We start from the raw sequence: 22,152 nt of genomic DNA on the forward strand, positions 1-22,152 counted from the left end.
GAGTGCATCCTGTCAAAGTTGGAGGTGCGGAAAGTTTAAGTGCATCCTGTCAAAATCAAATTATTTTTTTTCACAATGGAGGTTCAATAAAAATGTATAATAATCCTGTCAAAAATTTATGACGTGTAGAGAATAACATGCATTTTTTTGGAATTAAAGGAGCTTAGAGGAAACATTTAGTTTTTAAAAAATGGAGTGGCACAAAATTAAAGTGCATCCTGTCAAAAATGGAGGTGCATGAAAATCTAATTAATTTTTTTCACAATGGAGGTGCTTAAAAAATTAAATGCATCCTGTCGAAAACGGAGATGCGTAAAGAAAATGTAAAACATTTTCACAATGGATGTTCAATAAAAAAATAATCCTGTCAAAAACGGAGGTGAGTAAAAAATATTTTGTAGTTGCAATAAAAATTGTATTTTATCCTGTCAAAAGTGGAGGTGTGTAAATAACAACATGCATCCTGTTAGAATTGAAAGCGCTTAAAGAACACATTTAACTTCAATTCAAAATTCAAATTCATCCTGTCAAAGTTGGAGGTGCAGAAAAATCCTGTCAAAAATTGAGATGGGTAAGAATAAATGTAATTTCTTTTTTCTCAAATTGTAGTTGCATATAAACAAAATGCATCAGTTCACAGTGGAGTTGCGTAATAATTAATTGCATCCTGTCGAAAAAGGAGGTGTGTAATGAATAACATGCATCCCACTAGAAATGAAGGTGCTTAAAGAATTTAGTTTCAACAAAATGGAGGTGAATACAATTCAAATGCACCCTGTCAAAGTTGGAGGTGCGGAAAATTTAAACACATCCTGCCAGAAATTGAGGAGCAAAAGAATATATGTCATACATTTTTTTCCAGATTGGATTTGCGTTCAAACAAAATTCATCCGGTCGGAATGGAGGTGCGTGAAGACAAATTGCATCCTGTGGAAAATGGAGGTGCGTACAGAATATATTTGATCTCTTAATGAAAAGGAGGCACCTAAAAAGTAAAACACATCCTGTCAAAAATGGAGGTGCGTACACAATATAATGACTCTTGCCACAATGGAGGTGTGTCTCCTAATGAAAATGAGGAACCTAAAAAATAAAATGCATCCTGTCAAAAATGGAGATGTCTCAAGAATAAAATGCATCCTGTCAAAAATGGAGGTGTGTCAAGAATATAATACATCTTGCCACAATGTAGGTGTGTCTTCTAATGAAAAGGAGGCACCTAAAAAATAAAATGCATCCTGTCAAAAACGGAGGTGCGTACAGAATAATGCATCTTGCCACAATGTCTCCAAATGGAAAGGTGGCACCTAAAAAATTAAATGCACCCTGTCAAAAATGGAGATGTGTCAAGAATAAAATGCATCCTGTCAAGAATGGAGGTGTGTCAGGAATATAATGCATCTTGCCTCAATGGAGGTGTGTCTCCTAATGAAACAGAGTCACCTAAAAAATAAAATGCCTCCTGTCAAAAATGGAGGTGTGTCAAGAATAAAATGCATCCTGTCAAAAATGGAGGTGTATCAGGAATATAATGCATCTTGCCACAATGGAGGTGTGTCTCCTAATGAAACAGTCAACTAAAAAATAAAATGCCTCCTGTCAAAAATGGAGGTGTGTCAAGAATAAAATGCATCCTGTCAAAAATGGAGGTATGTCAAAAATAAAATGCATTCTGTCAAAAATATAATGCATCTTTCCACAATGAAATTATGTCTCCTAATGAAAAAATGCGCTTAAAACCCAAAATGCATCCTGTCTAAAATGGAGGTGTGTTTAGAATAAAATGCATCCTGTCAAAAATGGAGGTGAGTACAGAAAATAATGCATCTTGCCACAATGTAGGTGTGTCTCCTAATGAAACTGAGGCACCTAAAAAATAAAATGCATCCTGTCAAAAATGGAGGTTTGTCAAGAATACAATGCATCCTGTCGAAAATGGAGGTGGGTCAACAATATAATGACTCTTGCCACAATGGAGGTGTGTCTCCTAATGAAACGGAGGCACCTAAAAAATAAAATGCATCCTGTCGAAAATGGAGGTGTGTCAAGAATAAAATGCATCCTGTCAAAAATGGAGGTGTGTCAACAATATAATGACTCTCCCCATAATGTAGGCGTGTCTCCTGATGAAACGGAGGCACCTAAAAAATAAAATGCATCCTGTCAAAAATGAAGGTGTGTCAAGAATATAATACATCTTGCCACAATGGAGGTGTGCCTCCTAATGAAACGGAGGTACCTATAAACTAAAATGCATCCTGTCAAAAATGGAGGTGTGACAAGAATAAAATGCATCCTGTCAAAAATGTAGGTGTGTCAAAAATATAATGACTCTTTCCACAATGGAGGTATGTCTCTTAATGAAAAGACTGCGTTTAAAACCCAAAATGCATCCTGTCAAAAATGGAGGTGTGTAAAGAATAACATGCATCCTGTCAAAAATGGAGGTGTGTCAACAATATAGTGACTTTTGCCAAAATGGAGGTGTCTCCTAATGAAACGGAGGCACCTAAAAAATAAAATGCATCCTGTCAAAAATGGAGGTGTGTCAAGAATGAAATGTATCCTGTCAAAAATGGAGGTGTGTCAAGAATATAATACATCTTACCACAATGGAGGTGTGTCTCCTAATTATAAGGAGGCGCTTAAAACCCAAAATGTATCCTGTCGTAATGGAGATGTGTCAAGAATAAAATGCATCCTGTCAGAATGGAGGTGCGTAGAAATAAACTGCATTCTGTGGAAAATGGAGGCACCTAAAAAATAAAATGCACCCTGTCAAAAATGGAGGTGCGTACAGAATAAAATGTTGCCACAATGGAGGTGTGTCTCATAATGAAAAGGGAGGCGCTTAAAACCCAAAATGCATCCTGTCGATATGGAGGTGTGTAAAATATGAAAAGCGGCCTGTATTTGAAAAAAATAAAACAAATCCTGTCGAAATTTGAGGCGTGTGAGTCACATGCTCTGAAGTCTAAGCGTGGAATGGTTACAGTCTCCTACGTTTGTACACAGCACCGTTTCGGCGAGGCCTTTTTGCTTGGCTTCCTATGAAGGACCGACAGGAAGACAAACTGGAGAGAGAGCGTGGAAGGCGGGGTTAACGTGGAGGGGGGGGGGGGGGGGTGACTCAGCGACAGGATCCTCCTCCGGGTCGTCTTCGGGCGACATCATCGAGCCTGGTGGTTGGTGTTGTGGCGAGAGCGGGAGCGTTCCAGCACGGCGCGGCGGTTATCTGATGACAAGAAGAAGAGAAAGTCCAAATCAGGAGGGCGGAGATGTTTGCACAAAGACGTGCAAAGTGCGCACATGCACATGCGTGCAAAGCTTTTTGCAGGCAGAACGCTTCCGGAAGGAGATAGAATGTTCTCCTTTCAATGATCAAGCCGCCGGACTCCTCACTGGTTTTACATGATTCATTTCCGGGAAAAATCTAAATCGACTAAAATGTTGCCCGGGTTTTTGTATACCGCATTATTTATTTGTATTTTTTTTTAAATTATTGAGTACGACTGCTAAATAACTTCAGTTGCAAGTGCCATCATTTTGATAAAGAAGGTGAGAAACAAAAATGAATCCCATAAAAATACTTTTATCAAAAGTGCCGTTTTATGTTCATTTATGTCGGGGGGGGGGGGGGGGGGGGTGAGCTTTTTAGCACTGCCCTGGACTTCTTTCAGAGATATGTGAAAATGGACAAAGATGTATAAAAAAAAAAAAACTTGTTTTAATATATTTTCCGTAAGAGAACAAACATGACACAAACCTTACATATATACACATTTGGAACCTCAAAGACAATAATGTTGAATATTCAATAACATGGCAAATTCTTGCATCCAGCACACCTTACAACAGTGGTAAAGATGCAACCTATGCTTAAAAGAGAAACTGTTTATTATATACCACCCAGACCTGTCATCCCTCAACAAGCGCAGTGAAATTGTATCAGCACGCCGTCACAGACGGAGACACCTCCTAGGTAACACACGGGCCAATCACCACGCCCCTACGCCTGCCTGTACCCACCCACTCTGTGCCCTATATAAACCATTGTATGTGAATGCTTCCATTAAAATCTCCTGATGATTGAGGGAACCCCTCATGAAACAGTTCTGTAGAGATGAAGTAGTCTTGTGATTTTTTCCCACATATATGTACATATATATATATATATACATACATACACACTGTATCCTATATATTCATATACAGGACTGTCTCAGAGAATTAGAATATTGTGAGAAAGTCCTTTATTTTCCGTAATGCAACTAAAAACATGAAAATGTCATACATTCTGGATTCATTGCACATCAACTGAAATATTGCAAGCCTTTTATTATTTTAATATTGCTGATTATGGCATACAGTTTTTTTTTACTTGGTCTGAGGAAATATTCAAATTTTTTGAGAAAGGCATAGCTCGGTTGGTAGAGCGGCCGTGCCAGCAACTTGAGGGTTGCAGGTTCGATTCCCGCTTCCGCCATCCTAGTCACTGCCGTTGTGTCCTTGGGCAAGACACTTTACCCACCTGCTCCCAGTGCCACCCACATTGGTTTAAATGTAACTTTGATATTGGGTTTCACTACGTAAAGCGCTTTGAGTCACTAGAGAAAAGCGCTACATAAGAATAATTCACTTCACAAGCTGTATGCCATAATCAGCAATATTAAAAATAATAAAAGGCTTGAAATATTTCAGTTGATGGGTAATGAATCCAAAATGTATGACATTGTCATGTTTTTAGTTGCATTACAGAAAACAAAGGACTTTATCACAATATTAAAATTTTCTGAGACAGTCCTGTACATACATGTATATATACTGTATATAAACACACATGTATGTATATATAAATATATACATACATACATATATATACATGTATATACATATATACACATTATCTATGTATGTATGCATGTGTATGTATATATATATATATATATATATATATATATATATATATATATATATATATATATATATATATATATATATAGCTCTACTCCAGTATTGAGCACTGTGTAATGAATAAACCACATAAACCTTGAGTATATATATATATATATATATATATATGGAGTGGCGGTTTAGCTCAGTTGGTAGAGTGGCCGTGCCAGCAACTTGAGGGTTGCAGGTTCGATTCCCGCTTCCGCCATCCTAGTCACTGCGGTTGTGTCTTTGGGCAAGACACTTTACCCACCTGCTCCCAGTGCCACCCACACTGGTTTAAATGTAACTTTGATATTGGGTTTTCACTATGTAAAGCGCTTTGAGTCACTAGAGAAAAGCGCTATATAAGAATAATTCACTTCACTTGAGTTTTCTTAAGCTGTATGCCATAATCAGCAATATTAAAAATAATAAAAGGCTTGAAATATTTCAGTTGATGGGTAATGAATCCAAAATGTATGACATTGTCATGTTTTTAGTTGCATTACAGAAAATAAAGGACTTTAAATGGGTTGTACTTGTATAGCGCTTTTCTACCTTCAAGGTACTCAAAGCGCTTTGACACTACTTCCACATTTACCCATTCACACACACATTCATACGCTGATGGAGGGAGCTGCCATGCAAGGCGCCAACCAGCACCCATCAGGAGCAAGGGTGAAGTGTCTTGCTCAGGACACAACGGACGTGACGAGGTTGGTACTAGGTGGGAATTGAACCAGGGACGCCCGGGTTGCGCACGGCCACTCTCCCCACTGCGCCACTTTATCACAATATTCAAATTTTCTGAGACAGTCCTGTACATACATGTATATATACATGTATGTACATATAAATGTATACATACATACATATATACATGTATATACATATATACACATTATCTATGTATGTATGCATGTGTGTATATATATATATATATATATACATTTATATTCATACTATCCACAGCCGATGTCTGAAGAGTTGTTAACCCAAACGAATAGGCATGAGGAAGCTCATAAGTAGAAGGGAAAGCTGAATATCGTTGGAAGTTTTATAAGGGCAGAAGTCTGCAACCTGGAAGATAAAGCCTTATGGCTTCCAAACCTTGTCATCCGTGATGATGCCACTTCACATTTTACCGTCAGAATTGGATCATTGGATCCTTTCTCACCAGCCAGCGCGGTGACAGAGTCATCAAGCACCGCATGCTGGGCTCTCCAAGCCCTGGCTCCCCTCAACAAAACGCCAGACGCGCCTGCGTGGACACAAGCAGGAAGTTCCAGGAGACGACTTCCTGCTAATTTTCCAAGAAGACCACCTGAGGCCCGCCTGGCACGCACAAATCCACAACCCCGGGTGACGTTCCAACGGCACTCCCCTCCATCCATCATGTCAGGTAACGAGCAGACAGTGACGCCTCCTGTTTGTTTTCCTTCCCCCAACTTGCAGATGGTGCGCAGGAGGAGGGAAGGAAGACGGATCCCGGAGTCGAACGTACGCCAACGACTTCACCGCACATCAAGACGCACACGTCACTGTCATGACGGCGGGCGACCGGCGCGCCGTGAGACTTTACCGACGGGCTTAGGCAAACCCAAAACAGATGTAGAACACAATCTGGACCAACTCCATGTTATTATGTTATCTAAATATCCTCTTTGTGACAAGATATGGATCAAAGATCCTCTATGTGATTAGATCCTGCGACATAGAGGATCTTTGACTGGCATTTTTTAGTAGATTTGGACACAAAGACGATCTTTGACAAGCGTTTTGCAGTAGATTCGGTCACAAAGGATCTTTGACTAGCATTTTCATGGTGGATCCTGTCACCTAGACCTAGACGTAGACTGTCGAAGTCTAAGATTCGGTTCCAGAGGATCTTTGACTAGCATTTTCATGGTGGATCCTGTCACCTAGACTTAGACGTAGACTGTCAAAGTCTAAGATTCGGTTCCAGAGGATCTTTGACTAGCATTTTCATGGTGGATCCTGTCACCTAGACTTAGACGTAGACTGTCGAAATCTAATATTCGGTTCCAGAGGATCTTTGACTAGCATTTTCATAGTGGATCCTGTCACCTAGACTTAGACGTTGACTGTCAAAGTCTAAGATTCGGTTCCAGAGGATCTTTGACTAGTATTTTTGTTGTGACTCCATTCACTTAGACCTAGATGGTCTAGACAGTCTAAGTCTAAGTGAAAGAATCCACAACAAAAACGGTATTCAAAGATCCTCTGTAACCTTTAGACCTCTAACCTCTAAACGGTCTAGACAATCCAAGTCTAAGTGAAAGAATCCACAACAAAAATGCTAGTCAAAGATCCTCTGTAACTTTTAGACCTCTCACTTCTAAACGGTCTAGACAGTCTAAGTCTAAGTGAAAGAATCCACAACAAAAATGCTAGTCAAAGATCCTCTGTAACCGAATCTTAAGACTTCGACAGTCAACGTCTAAGTCTAACTCTAAATGACAAGAAATACTACAAAAATGCTGGTAAAACTTTCTCTGGGAGAGAGGACCTTTGATTAGTATTTCTGTAGTGGATTTTGTCACTTAGACTGAGACTTAGACTGTCAAAGTGTATTCGGTCACAGACGATCTTTGACTAGGATTTTCATAGTGGATCTTGTCACCTAGACTTAGACGTAGACTGTCGAAGTCTAAGATTCGGTTCCAGAGGATCTTTGACTAGCATGTTTGTTGTAGATCCTTTCACTTAGACCTAGATGGTCTAGACAGTCTAAGTGAAAGAATCCACAACAAACATGCCAGTCAAAGATCCTCTGTAACCTCTAGACTACTAACCTCTAAACGGTCTGGACCAGGGGTGTCAAAAACGCGTCCCACGGGCCACTTGCAGCCCACACCTTAATATGTAATTTAATGTTGGTGCGGCCCACGAGTTTTATATGAATGACACTTTACAGCGTCATACTTGTGTACCCTCGATTTTTCCGGGAAACTCCCAATTTTCTGTTCCCCTCCAGGGGTAAACATTCACCTGAAATTCACCCAAACAACAATATTAAGGGGGCACCGTGGAGGTACTGCCTTTAGCGTCCTCTACAACCTGCACAAACAGCGTGCCATCCCAGTCGCATGTTGTATTTGGATTCTGCAGACGCAGTAAGACATAGTTGATCAACAGCCACACAGGTCACACTGAGGGTGGCCGTATAAACAACCTTAACACTGTTATAAATATGCGCCACACTGTGAACCCACACCAAACAAGAATGACAAACACGTTTTGGGAGAACATCCGCACCGTAACACAACATAAACACAGCAGAACAAATACCCAGAATCTCATGCAGCCCGAACTCTTCCGGGGTACAATATACACCCCCCTCCCCCTACAATAGGGGGTGGGGTTAGTTGCATGTTACACCTGAAATGCTAGACAGGGGTCTAATACGTGACAGGATCCAATAAAAAAATGCTAGTCAAAGATATTCTGTGATCAGATCCACAAGGAAATGAAAGTAAAATATCCTTTGTGTTACATGATCTACTACAGAAATGCTAGTCAAATATATTGTGTGTCTGGGCCTACTAAAAAAAGGTGGTCAAATATCTGTGTGTCGGGATCTCCTACAAAGTGGTAGTTAAAGATCATCTATGTGATAACATCTACTAAACTAGTCAAAGATGTTCTATGTGACAGGATCTACTAAATAAAAAAAATGCCTGTCAAAGCTCACATTGACCGAATCTACTACATAAATGCTGATCAAAGATTATGTGTGACTGGATCTAATACAAAATTATAGTCAAAAGGTCCAATATGTGACATTATCTACTACAAAATGCTAGTCAAAGATCGTCTATGTGACAGGATCCACTACAAAAATGTGTCATCAGATCTTTTGGAAAATTTTAGTCAAATATCCTCCATGTGACGGGATCTAATACAAAAATGCTGGTTAAAGACCCTCTTTGACCAAATCTACTGCAATATGCTTGTCAAAGATACTATTTGCGTCAAAATTTACTAAAAAATGCCAGTCAAAAATCCTCTATGTCACAGGATTTAATGCAAATATACTAGTCAAAGATCACATGACCGAATTTTATACAAAAATCCTCGTCAAATATCCTGTGTGACTGGATTTACTAGAAAATGCTTGTCAAAGATCCACGTTGTGTCGGGATCTTCTATAAAATGCTAGTTAAAGGTCTTCTACATGTATCTAACAGGATATCCTACAAACATGCTTGTCAAAGTTCCTGTGTGAACAGATGTATTTAAAAATGTTAGTCAAAGATCCTCCATGTGACAGGATCTAATACAAAAATGCTAGTTAAAGATCCTCTTTGACCAAATGTACTGCAATATGCTTGTCAAAGATCCTATTTGCGTCCAAATCTACTAAAAAATGCCAGTCAAAAATCCCCTATGTCACAGGATTTAATGCAAATATACTAGTCAAAGATCACATGACCGAATTTTATACAAAAATCCTTGTCAAATATCCTGTGTGACTGGATTTACTACAAAATGCTTGTCAAAGATCCACGTTGTGTCGGGATCTTCTACAAAATGCTAGTTAAAGGTCCTTTACGTGACATTATCTACTACAAAATGCTAGTTAAAGGTCTTCTACCTGTATCTAACAGGATATCCTACAAACATGCTTGTCAAAGTTCCTGTGTGAACAGATGTATTTAAAAATGTTAGTCAAAGATCCTCCATGTGACAGGATCTAATACAAAAATGCTGGTTAAAGACCCTCTTTGACCAAATCTACTGCAATATGCTTGTCAAAGATACTATTTGCGTCAAAATTTACTAAAAAATGCCAGTCAAAAATCAGGATTTAATGCAAATATACTAGTCAAAGATCACATGACCGAATTTTTCTACAAAAATCCTCGTCAAATATCCTGTGTGACTGGATTTACTACAAAATGCTTGTCAAAGATCCACGTTGTGTCGGGATCTTCTACAAAATGCTAGTTAAAGGTCCTTTATGTGACATGATCTACTACAAAATGCTAGTTAAAGGTCTTCTACCTGTATCTAACAGGATATCCTACAAACATGCTTGTCAAAGTTCCTGTGTGAACAGATGTATTTAAAAATGTTAGTCAAAGATCCTCCATGTGACAGGATCTAATACAAAAATGCTAGTTAAAGATCCTCTTTGACCAAATGTACTGCAATATGCTTGTCAAAGATCCTATTTGTGTCCAAATCTACTAAAAAATGCCAGTCAAAAATCCCCTATGTCACAGGATTTAACGCAAATGTACTAGTCAAAGATCACATGACCGAATTTTATACAAAAATCCTTGTCAAATATCCTGTGTGACTGGATTTACTACAAAATGCTTGTGAAAGAGCCACGTTGTGTTGGGATCTACTACATAATGCTAGTCAAAGGTCCTCTACGTGACATGATCTACTACAAAATGCTAGTTAAAAGTCTTCTACCTGTATCTAACAGGATATCCTACAAACATGCTTGTCAAAGTTCCTGTGTGATCAGATGTATTTAAAAATGTTGGTCAAAGATCCTCTGTAACCTCTATACCTCTAACCTCTAAACGGTCTAGACCAGGGGTGTCAAACACGCGGCCCGCAGGATTTACTAGAAAAATGCTGATCATATATCTTGATTGACGTGGATCTACGACAAGATGCCAGTCAAAGATCCGTTATGTGAGTGGGTACACTGCAAATTTTCCAATCAAAGATCCCCTACAAAATGCTACTCATAGGTTTTCTGATTGACAGGGTTTACTCTGAAATTTTAGTCAACGATCCTAAGTGAGAGGACATGCAAAAAATATATATGGTCAAAGTTCAGATGTGACCAGGTCTACGAGAAAATGCCAGTCAAAGGTCCTCTGTGTGTCAGGATCTACTAAAACATGCTACTCAAAGATCCAGTACATGACTGGATGTTATACAATATGATCATTAAATATCATATATGTGACAGGAAGTACTACAAATTGCTAGTCAAAGAGGATCTACAGTAAAAAAAAAAAAAAAAAAAAAAAAGCTAGTTAAAGATCCTATGTGTGGCAATATCTACTCTGAAATTCTAGTCTAAGATCCTATGTGAGAGGACATGCAAACAATATATGTGGTCAAAGTTCAGATGTGACCAGGTCTACAACAAAATGCCAGTCAAAGATCCTCTGTGTGTCAGGATCTACTAAAACATGCTACTCAAGGATCCAGTACATGACTGGATGTTATACAAAATGATCATTAAATATCATATATGTGACAGGAAGTACTACAAATTGCTAGTCAAAGAGGATCTACAGTAAAAAAAAATTGAAACAAAAAATGCTCGTTAAAGATCCTATGTGTGGCAATATCTACTCTGAAATTCTAGTCTAAGATCCTATGTGAGAGGACATGCAAACAATATATATGGTCAAAGTTCAGATGTGACCAGGTCTACAACAAAATGCCAGTCAAAGATCCTCTGTGTGTCAGGATCTACTAAAACATGCTACTCAAGGATCCAGTACATGACTGGATGTTATACAAAATGATCATTAAATATCATATATGTGACAGGAAGTACTACAAATTGCTAGTCAAAGAGGATCTACAGTAAAAAAAAAAATTTAAAAAAAAAAGCTAGTTAAAGATCCTATGTGTGGCAATATCTACTACACAACACTAGTCAAAGATCCTGTTTTAAAGGAACGCTCTGCGGTTTTTAAAGACTTACTGCAAAAAGTACTAGTCAAAGACCCTCAGTGTCAAATGTGTAGTCTGCTATTTTTCAAGACCCGCTGTAAAAGGGCTTGTCAAAGATCCTCTATACGACAGGTGGGTCACTAATTGGACACCCGTGACTAAAAGAAATTTGTTAAAGCAATGGATAGCAAAGAAAATATGCCTGATGGAGTACAGAGTACTGTATAGCTCAGTTGGTAGAGCGGCCGTGGCAGCAACTTCAGGGTTGCAGGTTCGATCCCCGCTTTCGCCATCCTAGTCACTACCGTTGTGTCCTTGGGCAAGACACTTTACCCACCTGCTCCCAGTGCCACCCACATTGGTTTATATGTAAAAATTAGATAATGGGTTTCACTATGTAAAGCGCTTTGAGTCACGAGAGAAAAAGCGCTATATAAATGTAATTCACTTCACTTCACAACTGCAGAGAGTAGCAGGCGTATATAAAGGTGGAGAAAATGCATCAATAAGACAAATTCGAGAATTCTAACCTACTAAACCAGGGGTGTCAAACTCAAATACAGAGTGGGCCAAAATTTAAAACCGAACAAAGCCGCGGGCCGAGGTTGAACAAATGAACCTTTTAATAGTGACATGCAAAATCGAGTTTCAAATAATAATATTAAAAAATATCAATGGCATATCAAATAAAATTTAAATAAAAATTGAATGCCTCTTTTCGGCGGTGGGGTTGAGGTGGACGGGGTTTGTCGATAGCGGGGGGTGTACATTGTAGCGTCCTGGAAGAGTTAGTGCTGCAAGGCGTTCTGGGTATTTGTTCTGTTGTGTTACGGGTGGATGTTCTCCCGAAATGTGTCATTCTTGTTTGGTGTGGGTTCACAGTGTGGCGCATGTTTGTAACAGTGTTAAAGTTGTTTATACGGCCACCCTCAGTGTGACCTGTATGGCTGTTGACCAAGTATGCATCGCATTCACTTGTGTGTGTGTATAAGCCGCATATATTATGTGACTGGGCCGGCACGTTGTTTGTATGGAGGAAAAGCGGACGTGGTTGTAGAGAACACCAAAGCCCACCCCAAATATTGTTGTCCCGGATGAAATTCGGGAGGGGGCACTGAACTTCGGGAGTCTCCCGGGAAAATCGGGAGGGTTGGCAAGTAAGAGTATTAGCGGTGAATGCGGTGTTACAGCGGCGGGCCAGCTCTAATGTTAATGTGATATTGTCTCAAGGGCCAAGTGAAATTACACGGCCGGCCAAATTTGGCCCACGGGCCGGAGTTTGACACCCCTGTACGAAACCTTAACCTTAAATTCGATCTATTGGGGTTAATTATTTGTCATTTAATTGACCCGAGAAGAATCTATTTTATTGAAGTGTTTATTCAACACAGCAAATATGTATTTTTATTTGTTTTTATTCAAAGCAGGGAAGGGAGTTAATATTGATAGTTAGCCAAAGGCGAGCTTGGTAAAAGCGAAGTTTGTTGACGTTCGCCCCGGACACACGGAGCATGTGCTCACACGTAGCATCTTTGTAGCTAATGATGTTATTTTATGGAAGGGGCTGCTTGGAATGTCAGAAGGCAAAAGCATCGCCCCGCAGAAGCTCGCACTTATTTTCCTCGCGGAACTCTGGCAGAAAGTTCACTGATCATCGCCGATAGCGGGAGTTGTTGGAATATTGCATGCGCGGCGCCACTTTGCTTTTCAAGAGGGATATGTAATAGTCTGATGTGTTGTAAATGTGTTCGTGTTCGAAATAAACTAAGACAAGAAAGAAATCGGGGCTTCACGGTGGCAGAGGGGTTAGTGCGTCTGCCTCACAATACGAAGGTCCTGCAGTCCTGGGTTCAAATCCAGGCGCGGGATCTTTCTGTGTGGAGTTTGCATGTTCTCCCCGTGAATGCGTGGGTTCCCTCCGGGTACTCCGGCTTCCTCCCACTTCCAAAGACATGCACCTGGGGATAGGTTGATTGGCAACACTAAATTGGCCCTAGTGTGTGAATGTGAGTGTGAATGTTGTCTGTCTATCTGTGTTGGCCCTGTGATGAGGTGGCGACTTGTCCAGGGTGTACCCTGCCTTCCGCCCGATGGTAGCTGAGATAGGCGCCAGCGCCCCCCGCGACCCCGAAAGGGAATAAGCGGTAGAAAATGGATGGATGGAAGAAAGAAATCGGGCAATAACGCGGGATGATGGAAGACCTCAGAAACTTGTGACTTTTGCGAACCGCGTGGCCGTCTTCCAAGACCTTTCCGGGAATTGGTCGGGCGTTTGAGGGATGGCATTTGAAGAGAGAGCCTCTCAAAGACTTTTACCGTTCCCACCTCGCGCGATAGCCTCGCCTCGAGCACAGGCACCGAGGTTACAGTACGAGACGACCACCAAAAAGCGCTATATAAATATAATTTACTTCAATTTATTACTCGAAAAAAAAAATGGTTTTGTTTAATGAAATTCTACCCAAACATCTAAAAATGTCAAATACAAATAAGTGAAGTGAAGTGAATTATATTTATATAGCACTTTTTTCTAGTGACTCAAAGCGCTTTACATAGTGAAACCCAATATCTAAGTTACATTTAAACCAGTGTGGGTGGCACTGGGAGCAGGTGGGTAAAGTGCCTTGCCCAAGGACACAACGGCAGTGACTAGAATGGCGGAAGCGGGAATCGAACCTGCAACCCTCAAGTTGCTAGCACGGCCACTCTACCAACCGAGCTATGCCGGTTGGTAGAGTGTTGGTAAGGCAACAAGAGAGGTATCCAGTACATCTGTACAGCAGATATGATCATCTCCAGTATAGCTCGGTTGGTAGAGTGGCCGTGCCAGCAACTTGAGGGTTGCAGGTTCGATTCCCGCTTCTGCCATCCTAGTCACTGCTGTTGTGTCCTTGGGCAAGACACTTTACCCACCTGCTCCCAGTGCCACCCACACTGGTTTAAATGTAACTGAGATATTGGGTTTCACTATGTAAAGCGCTTTGAGTCACTAGAGAAAAGCGCTATATAAACATAATTCACTTCACTTCACTTCCATCAGTGGTCTCAAAACTACGGCCAGCCAGCGTCCAAAATCCGGCCCGCGGGAAGTCCCAAGTTTAAAAAAAGTATTAATTATTATAAATTATTATTCTGCGATGAGGTGGCGACTTGTCCAGGGTGTACCCCGCCTTCCGCCCGATTGTAGCTGAGATAGGCGCCAGCGCCCCCCGTGACCCCAAAAGGGAATAAGGGGTAGAAAATGGATGGATGGATGTAATTATTATTTTTTTTAGTCCGTCCTTTCTAATCGATTTTTGTTACTCTCAGTGTCTCTTAGCCGCGCTGGCTAATCGTATCGTCTAAATTAGCATTTTCCCATGACTCTACATGACTGAATCATATAAAGCCATAAATGAATGGAACAACCTCACAACAAACTTGAAAAGTTTAACAGATTACTCTTCATTTACAATTGAAGTTAAAAAGTGGCTTTGCTGCTCACACGGTCACTAAGGTGGCCACTATGTTTGACGGATCAACTTTATGTGTATTATATTTATCCATTACAGCATTTTGGTTGTAAATTGTGAGGTGTGTCTGTTAAAATCATGGTAGTTTTTACAAATGATGACAAATGTGAACAAGAGCATGTATTGTTTTTGTGTTATGATGTAAATAAGGCATGGTTGTATCGTATATCAAGTATGTGTCCATGAAGGGGCATTTTATGACTTTTCTTAATTTGATTTTGTGATATGTTATGATTTTATTGTAATGATTTTATTGCATGATTTTTGTATCCCTTTAATTTCAGTAGCTAGGGACTGCAGAATGAAACTAGCTATTTAGCTATAATCTGGTCCAGAACATATCTGTCTTTGAGCTTAATGTTTCTGTGCATTGTCCCTTCAAATAAAGACTAAACTAAACTCTTCTGTCGCATGAAAGGCCAAAGATAAGCTGATACCTCAAGATTTCTTGACTTTTTGAAGCACATTTTACGGCAAAACCCTCCAATTGTAGCAAGTTATAGAATTTCAGCTTTGATATTTCCGTCCTTTCCATTGGGGACTTCAATCGTAGTTTGGTAGGCAGACACACCATGGTCTCTCTCCAAAAGAGATCGGTCGGTCGTGAGTTCAAACCCCAGCCGAGTCATACGAAAGACTATAAAAATGGGACCCTGCTTGGCATATTTCAAGATTTCTTGACTTTTTTAGGCACATTTCACGGGAAAACCCCTCCAATTGTAGCAAGTTCAAGAATTTCAGCTTTGACATTTCCGTCCTTTCCATTGGGGACTTCAATCGTAGTTTGGTAGGCAGACACACCATGGTCTCTCCAGAAGAGATCGGTCGGTCGGAAGTTCAAACCCCAGCCGAGTCATACGAAAGACTATAAAAATGGGACCCTGCTTGGCATATTTCAAGATTTCTTGACTTTTTGAGGCACATTTCACGGGAAAACCCTCCAATTGTAGCAAGTTATAGAATTTCAGCTTTGACATTTCCGTCCTTTCCATTGGGGACTTCAATCGTAGTTTGGTAGGCAGACACGCCATGGTCTCTCCAGAAGAGATCGGTCGGTCGTGAGTTCAAACCCCAGCCGAGTCATACGAAAGACTATAAAAATGGGACCCTGCTTGGCATATTTCAAGATTTCTTGACTTTTTGAGGCACATTTCACGGGAAAACCCTCCAATTGTAGCAAGTTCAAGAATTTCGGCTCTGACATTTCCGTCCTTTCCATTGGGGACTTCAATCGTGGTTTGGTAGGCAGACATACCATGGTCTCTCCAGAAGAGATCGGTCGGTCGTGAGTTTAAACCCCTGCCGAGTCATACGAAAGACTATAAAAATGGGACCCTGCTTGGCATATTTCAAGATTTCTTGACTTTTTGAGGCACATTTCACGGGAAAACCCTCCAATTGTAGCAAGTTCAACAATTTCGGCTTTGACATTTCCGTCCTTTCCATTGGGGACTTCAATCGTAGTTTGGTAGGCAGAAACACCATGGTCTCTCCAGAAGAGATTGGTCGGTCGGGAGTTCAAACCCCAGCAGAGTTATACGAAAGACTATAAAAATGGGATCGTGCTTGGCATTCAGCGTCAAGGGTTGGAATTAGGGGTTAAATCACCAAAATGATTCCCGAGTGTAGCAACTGCTGCTGCTCAATGTTCCCCTCACCTACCAGGGGGTGGAACAAAGGGGATGGGTCAAACATTTCACTGGAAAACCCTCCAATTGTAGCAAGTTCAAGAATTTCAGCTTTGACATTTCCGTCCTTTCCATTGGGGACTTCAATCGTAGTTTGGTAGGCAGACACGCCATGGTCTCTCCAGAAGAGATCGGTCGGTCGTGAGTTCAAACCTCAGCCGAGTCATACGAAAGACTATAAAAATGGGACCCTGCTTGGCATATCTCAAGATTTCTTGACTTTTTGAGGCACATTTCACGGGAAAAACCCCCAATTGTAGCAAGTTCAAGAATTTTGGCTTTGGCATTTCTGTCCTTTCCATTGGGGACTTCAATCGTGGTTTGGTAGGCAGACACACCATGGTCTCTCTCCAAAAGAGATCGGTCGGTCGTGAGTTCAAACCTCAGCCGAGTCATACGAAAGACTATAAAAATGGGATCGTGCTTGGCATTCAGCGTCAAGGGTTGGAATTAGGGGTTAAATCACCAAAATGATTCCCGAGTGTAGCAGCTGCTGCTGCTCAATGCTCCCCTCACCTACCAGGGGGTGGAACAAAGGGGAAGGGTCAAAGATTTCACGGGAAAACCCTCCAATTGTAGCAAGTTCAACAATTTCGGCTTTGACATTTCCGTCCTTTCCATTGGGGACTTCAATCGTAGTTTGGTAGGCAGAAACACCATGGTCTCTCCAGAAGAGATTGGTCGGTCGGGAGTTCAAACCCCAGCAGAGTTATACGAAAGACTATAAAAATGGGATCGTGCTTGGCATTCAGCGTCAAGGGTTGGAATTAGGGGTTAAATCACCAAAATGATTCCCGAGTGTAGCAACTGCTGCTGCTCAATGTTCCCCTCACCTACCAGGGGGTGGAACAAAGGGGATGGGTCAAACATTTCACTGGAAAACCCTCCAATTGTAGCAAGTTCAAGAATTTCAGCTTTGACATTTCCGTCCTTTCCATTGGGGACTTCAATCGTAGTTTGGTAGGCAGACACGCCATGGTCTCTCCAGAAGAGATCGGTCGGTCGTGAGTTCAAACCTCAGCCGAGTCATACGAAAGACTATAAAAATGGGACCCTGCTTGGCATATCTCAAGATTTCTTGACTTTTTGAGGCACATTTCACGGGAAAAACCCCCAATTGTAGCAAGTTCAAGAATTTTGGCTTTGGCATTTCTGTCCTTTCCATTGGGGACTTCAATCGTGGTTTGGTAGGCAGACACACCATGGTCTCTCTCCAAAAGAGATCGGTCGGTCGTGAGTTCAAACCTCAGCCGAGTCATACGAAAGACTATAAAAATGGGATCGTGCTTGGCATTCAGCGTCAAGGGTTGGAATTAGGGGTTAAATCACCAAAATGATTCCCGAGTGTAGCAGCTGCTGCTGCTCAATGCTCCCCTCACCTACCAGGGGGTGGAACAAAGGGGAAGGGTCAAAGATTTCACGGGAAAACCCTCCAATTGTAGCAAGTTCAACAATTTCGGCTTTGACATTTCCGTCCTTTCCATTGGGGACTTCAATCGTAGTTTGGTAGGCAGAAACACCATGGTCTCTCCAGAAGAGATTGGTCGGTCGGGAGTTCAAACCCCTGCAGAGTTATACGAAAGACTATAAAAATGGGACTCTGCTTGGCATATTTCAAGATTTCTTGACTTTTTGAGGCACATTTCACGGGAAAACCCTCCAATTGTAGCAAGTTATAGAATTTCAGCTTTGACATTTCCGTCCTTTCCATTGGGGACTTCAATCGTAGTTTGGTAGGCAGACACGCCATGGTCTCTCCAGAAGAGATCGGTCGGTCGGAAGTTCAAACCCCAGCCGAGTCATACGAAAGACTATAGAAATGGGACCCTGCTTGGCATATCTCAAGAGTTCCTGACTTTTTGAGGCACATTTCACGGGAAAACCCTCCAATTGTAGCAAGTTCAAGAATTTCAGCTTTGACATTTCCGTCCTTTCCATTGGGGACTTCAATCGTAGTTTGGTAGGCAGACACACTATGGTCTCTCCAGAAGAGATCGGTCGGTCGGAAGTTCAAACCCCAGCCAAGTCATACGAAAGACTATAAAAATGGGACTCTGCTTGGCATATTTCAAGATTTCTTGACTTTTTGAGGCACATTTCACGGGAAAACCCTCCAATTGTAGCAAGTTATACAATTTCAGCTTTGACATTTCCGTCCTTTCCATTGGGGACTTCAATCGTAGTTTGGTAGGCAGACACACCATGGTCTCTCCAGAAGAGATCGGTCGGTCGGAAGTTCAAACCCCAGCCGAGTCATACGAAAGACTATAAAAATGGGACCCTGCTTGGCATATTTCAAGATTTCTTGACTTTTTGAGGCACATTTTACGGCAAAACCCTCCAATTGTAGCAAGTTATAGAATTTCAGCTTTGACATTTCCGTCCTTTCCATTGGGGACTTCAATCGTAGTTTGGTAGGCAGACACATCATGGTCTCTCCAGAAGAGATTGGTCGGTCGGGAGTTCAAACCCCAGCCGAGTCATACGAAAGACTGTAAAAATGGGACTCTGCTTGGCATATTTCAAGATTTCTTGACTTTTTGAGGCACATTTCACGGGAAAACCCTCCAATTGTAGCAAGTTATACAATTTCAGCTTTGACATTTCCGTCCTTTCCATTGGGGACTTCAATCGTAGTTTGGTAGGCAGACACACCATGGTCTCTCCAGAAGAGATCGGTCGGTCGTGAGTTCAAACCCCAGCCGAGTCATACGAAAGACTATAAAAATGGGACTCTGCTTGGCATATTTCAAGATTTCTTGACTTTTTGAGGCACATTTCACGGGAAAACCCCCCAATTGTAGCAAGTTCAAGAATTTTGGCTTTGGCATTTCCGTCCTTTCCATTGGGGACTTCAATCGTGGTTTGGTAGGCAGACACACCATGGTCTCTCTCCAAAAGAGATCGGTCGGTCGTGAGTTCAAACCTCAGCCGAGTCATACGAAAGACTATAAAAATGGGACTCTGCTTGGCATATTTCAAGATTTCTTGACTTTTTGAGGCACATTTTACGGGAAAACCCTCCAATTGTAGCAAGTTCAAGAATTTCAGCTTTGACATTTCCGTCCTTTCCATTGGGGACTTCAATCGTAGTTTGGTAGGCAGACACACTATGGTCTCTCCAGAAGAGATCGGTCGGTCGGAAGTTCAAACCCCAGCCAAGTCATACGAAAGACTATAAAAATGGGACTCTGCTTGGCATATTTCAAGATTTCTTGACTTTTTGAGGCACATTTCACGGGAAAACCCTCCAATTGTAGCAAGTTATACAATTTCAGCTTTGACATTTCCGTCCTTTCCATTGGGGACTTCAATCGTAGTTTGGTAGGCAGACACACCATGGTCTCTCCAGAAGAGATCGGTCGGTCGGAAGTTCAAACCCCAGCCGAGTCATACGAAAGACTATAAAAATGGGACCCTGCTTGGCATATTTCAAGATTTCTTGACTTTTTGAGGCACATTTTACGGCAAAACCCTCCAATTGTAGCAAGTTATAGAATTTCAGCTTTGACATTTCCGTCCTTTCCATTGGGGACTTCAATCGTAGTTTGGTAGGCAGACACATCATGGTCTCTCCAGAAGAGATTGGTCGGTCGGGAGTTCAAACCCCAGCCGAGTCATACGAAAGACTGTAAAAATGGGACTCTGCTTGGCATATTTCAAGATTTCTTGACTTTTTGAGGCACATTTCACGGGAAAACCCTCCAATTGTAGCAAGTTATACAATTTCAGCTTTGACATTTCCGTCCTTTCCATTGGGGACTTCAATCGTAGTTTGGTAGGCAGACACACCATGGTCTCTCCAGAAGAGATCGGTCGGTCGTGAGTTCAAACCCCAGCCGAGTCATACGAAAGACTATAAAAATGGGACTCTGCTTGGCATATTTCAAGATTTCTTGACTTTTTGAGGCACATTTCACGGGAAAACCCCCCAATTGTAGCAAGTTCAAGAATTTTGGCTTTGGCATTTCCGTCCTTTCCATTGGGGACTTCAATCGTGGTTTGGTAGGCAGACACACCATGGTCTCTCTCCAAAAGAGATCGGTCGGTCGTGAGTTCAAACCTCAGCCGAGTCATACGAAAGACTATAAAAATGGGACTCTGCTTGGCATATTTCAAGATTTCTTGACTTTTTGAGGCACATTTTACGGGAAAACCCTCCAATTGTAGCAAGTTCAAGAATTTCAGCTTTGACATTTCCATCCTTTCCATTGGGGACTTCAATCGTAGTTTGGTAGGCAGACACGCCATGATCTCTCCAGAAGAGATCAGTCGGTCGGGAGTTCAAACCCCAGCCGAGTCATACGAAAGACTATAAAAATGGGACCCTGCTTGGCATATTTCAAGATTTCTTGACTTTTTGAGGCACATTTTACGGCAAAACCCTCCAATTGTAGCAAGTTATAGAATTTCAGCTTTGACATTTCCGTCCTTTCCATTGGGGACTTCAATCGTAGTTTGGTAGGCAGACACACCATGGTCTCTCCAGAAGAGATCGGTCGGTCGGAAGTTCAAACCCCAGCCGAGTCATACGAAAGACTATAAAAATGGGACCCTGCTTGGCATATTTCAAGATTTCTTGACTTTTTGAGGCACATTTCACGGGAAAACCCTCCAATTGTAGCAAGTTATAGAATTTCAGCTTTGACATTTCCGTCTTTTCCATTGGGGACTTCAATCGTAGTTTGGTAGGCAGACACGCCATGGTCTCTCCAGAAGAGATCGGTCGGTCGTGAGTTCAAACCCTAGCCGAGTCATACGAAAGACTATAAAAATGGGACCCTGCTTGGCATATCTCAAGATTTCTTGACTTTTTGAGGCACATTTCACAGGAAAACTCTCCAATTGTAGCAAGTTCAAGATTTTCCGCTTTGATATTTCCGTCCTTTCCATTGGGGACTTCAATCGTAGTTTGGTAGGCAGACACGCCATGGTCTCTCCAGAAGAGATCGGTCGGTCGTGAGTTCAAACCCCAGCCGAGTCATACAAAAGACTATAAAAATGGGACCCTGCTTGGCACTCAGCGTCACTTCTCCCCTTACCTCCGAGGGGGTGATCAAGGGTGATGGGTCAAATGCCGAGATTAATTTCGCCACACCTAGTGTGACAATCATTGGCACTTTAACTTTAACTAACCCGAATAAACATTAAATTGGTAACACATTTTTTTTCTGAAATTTAAGCCAGATTGGTTCAAATCGAAGCTCGAACAAAACTTATTTGGCGACCGATTAAGTCAAATTACGAACCTTTGAGGCTATCTCATTGCACATACTATATTAATGCGAGTTTGCTTAGTGTTTCCTTCCTAAATCCAATTTGAACAAGACAGGAATGCA

At 41.4% G+C, this 22,152-nt stretch overlaps 1 protein-coding gene across 4 annotated transcripts in view; it reads right to left on the bottom strand.

The window, feature by feature from the left end:
* Window positions 1-562: 562 nt before the first annotated feature.
* diaph2 (diaphanous-related formin 2) overlaps window positions 563-22,152 on the bottom strand; it is a 1,158,885-nt gene continuing 1,137,295 nt past the window's right edge. For all 4 annotated transcript variants that reach the window (XM_061891998.1, XM_061891999.1, XM_061891997.1 and 1 more), the window contains one exon: window positions 563-3,235. In XM_061891998.1, coding sequence (XP_061747982.1) covers window positions 3,171-3,235 — 65 coding nt within the window. In that variant the 3' untranslated portion in view covers window positions 563-3,170. The remainder of the gene's footprint in view (window positions 3,236-22,152) is intronic.

The sequence above is a fragment of the Nerophis ophidion genome, linkage group LG29 (genome assembly GCF_033978795.1).
Source record: "Nerophis ophidion isolate RoL-2023_Sa linkage group LG29, RoL_Noph_v1.0, whole genome shotgun sequence".
In the NCBI taxonomy this organism is placed as follows: domain Eukaryota; kingdom Metazoa; phylum Chordata; class Actinopteri; order Syngnathiformes; family Syngnathidae; genus Nerophis; species Nerophis ophidion.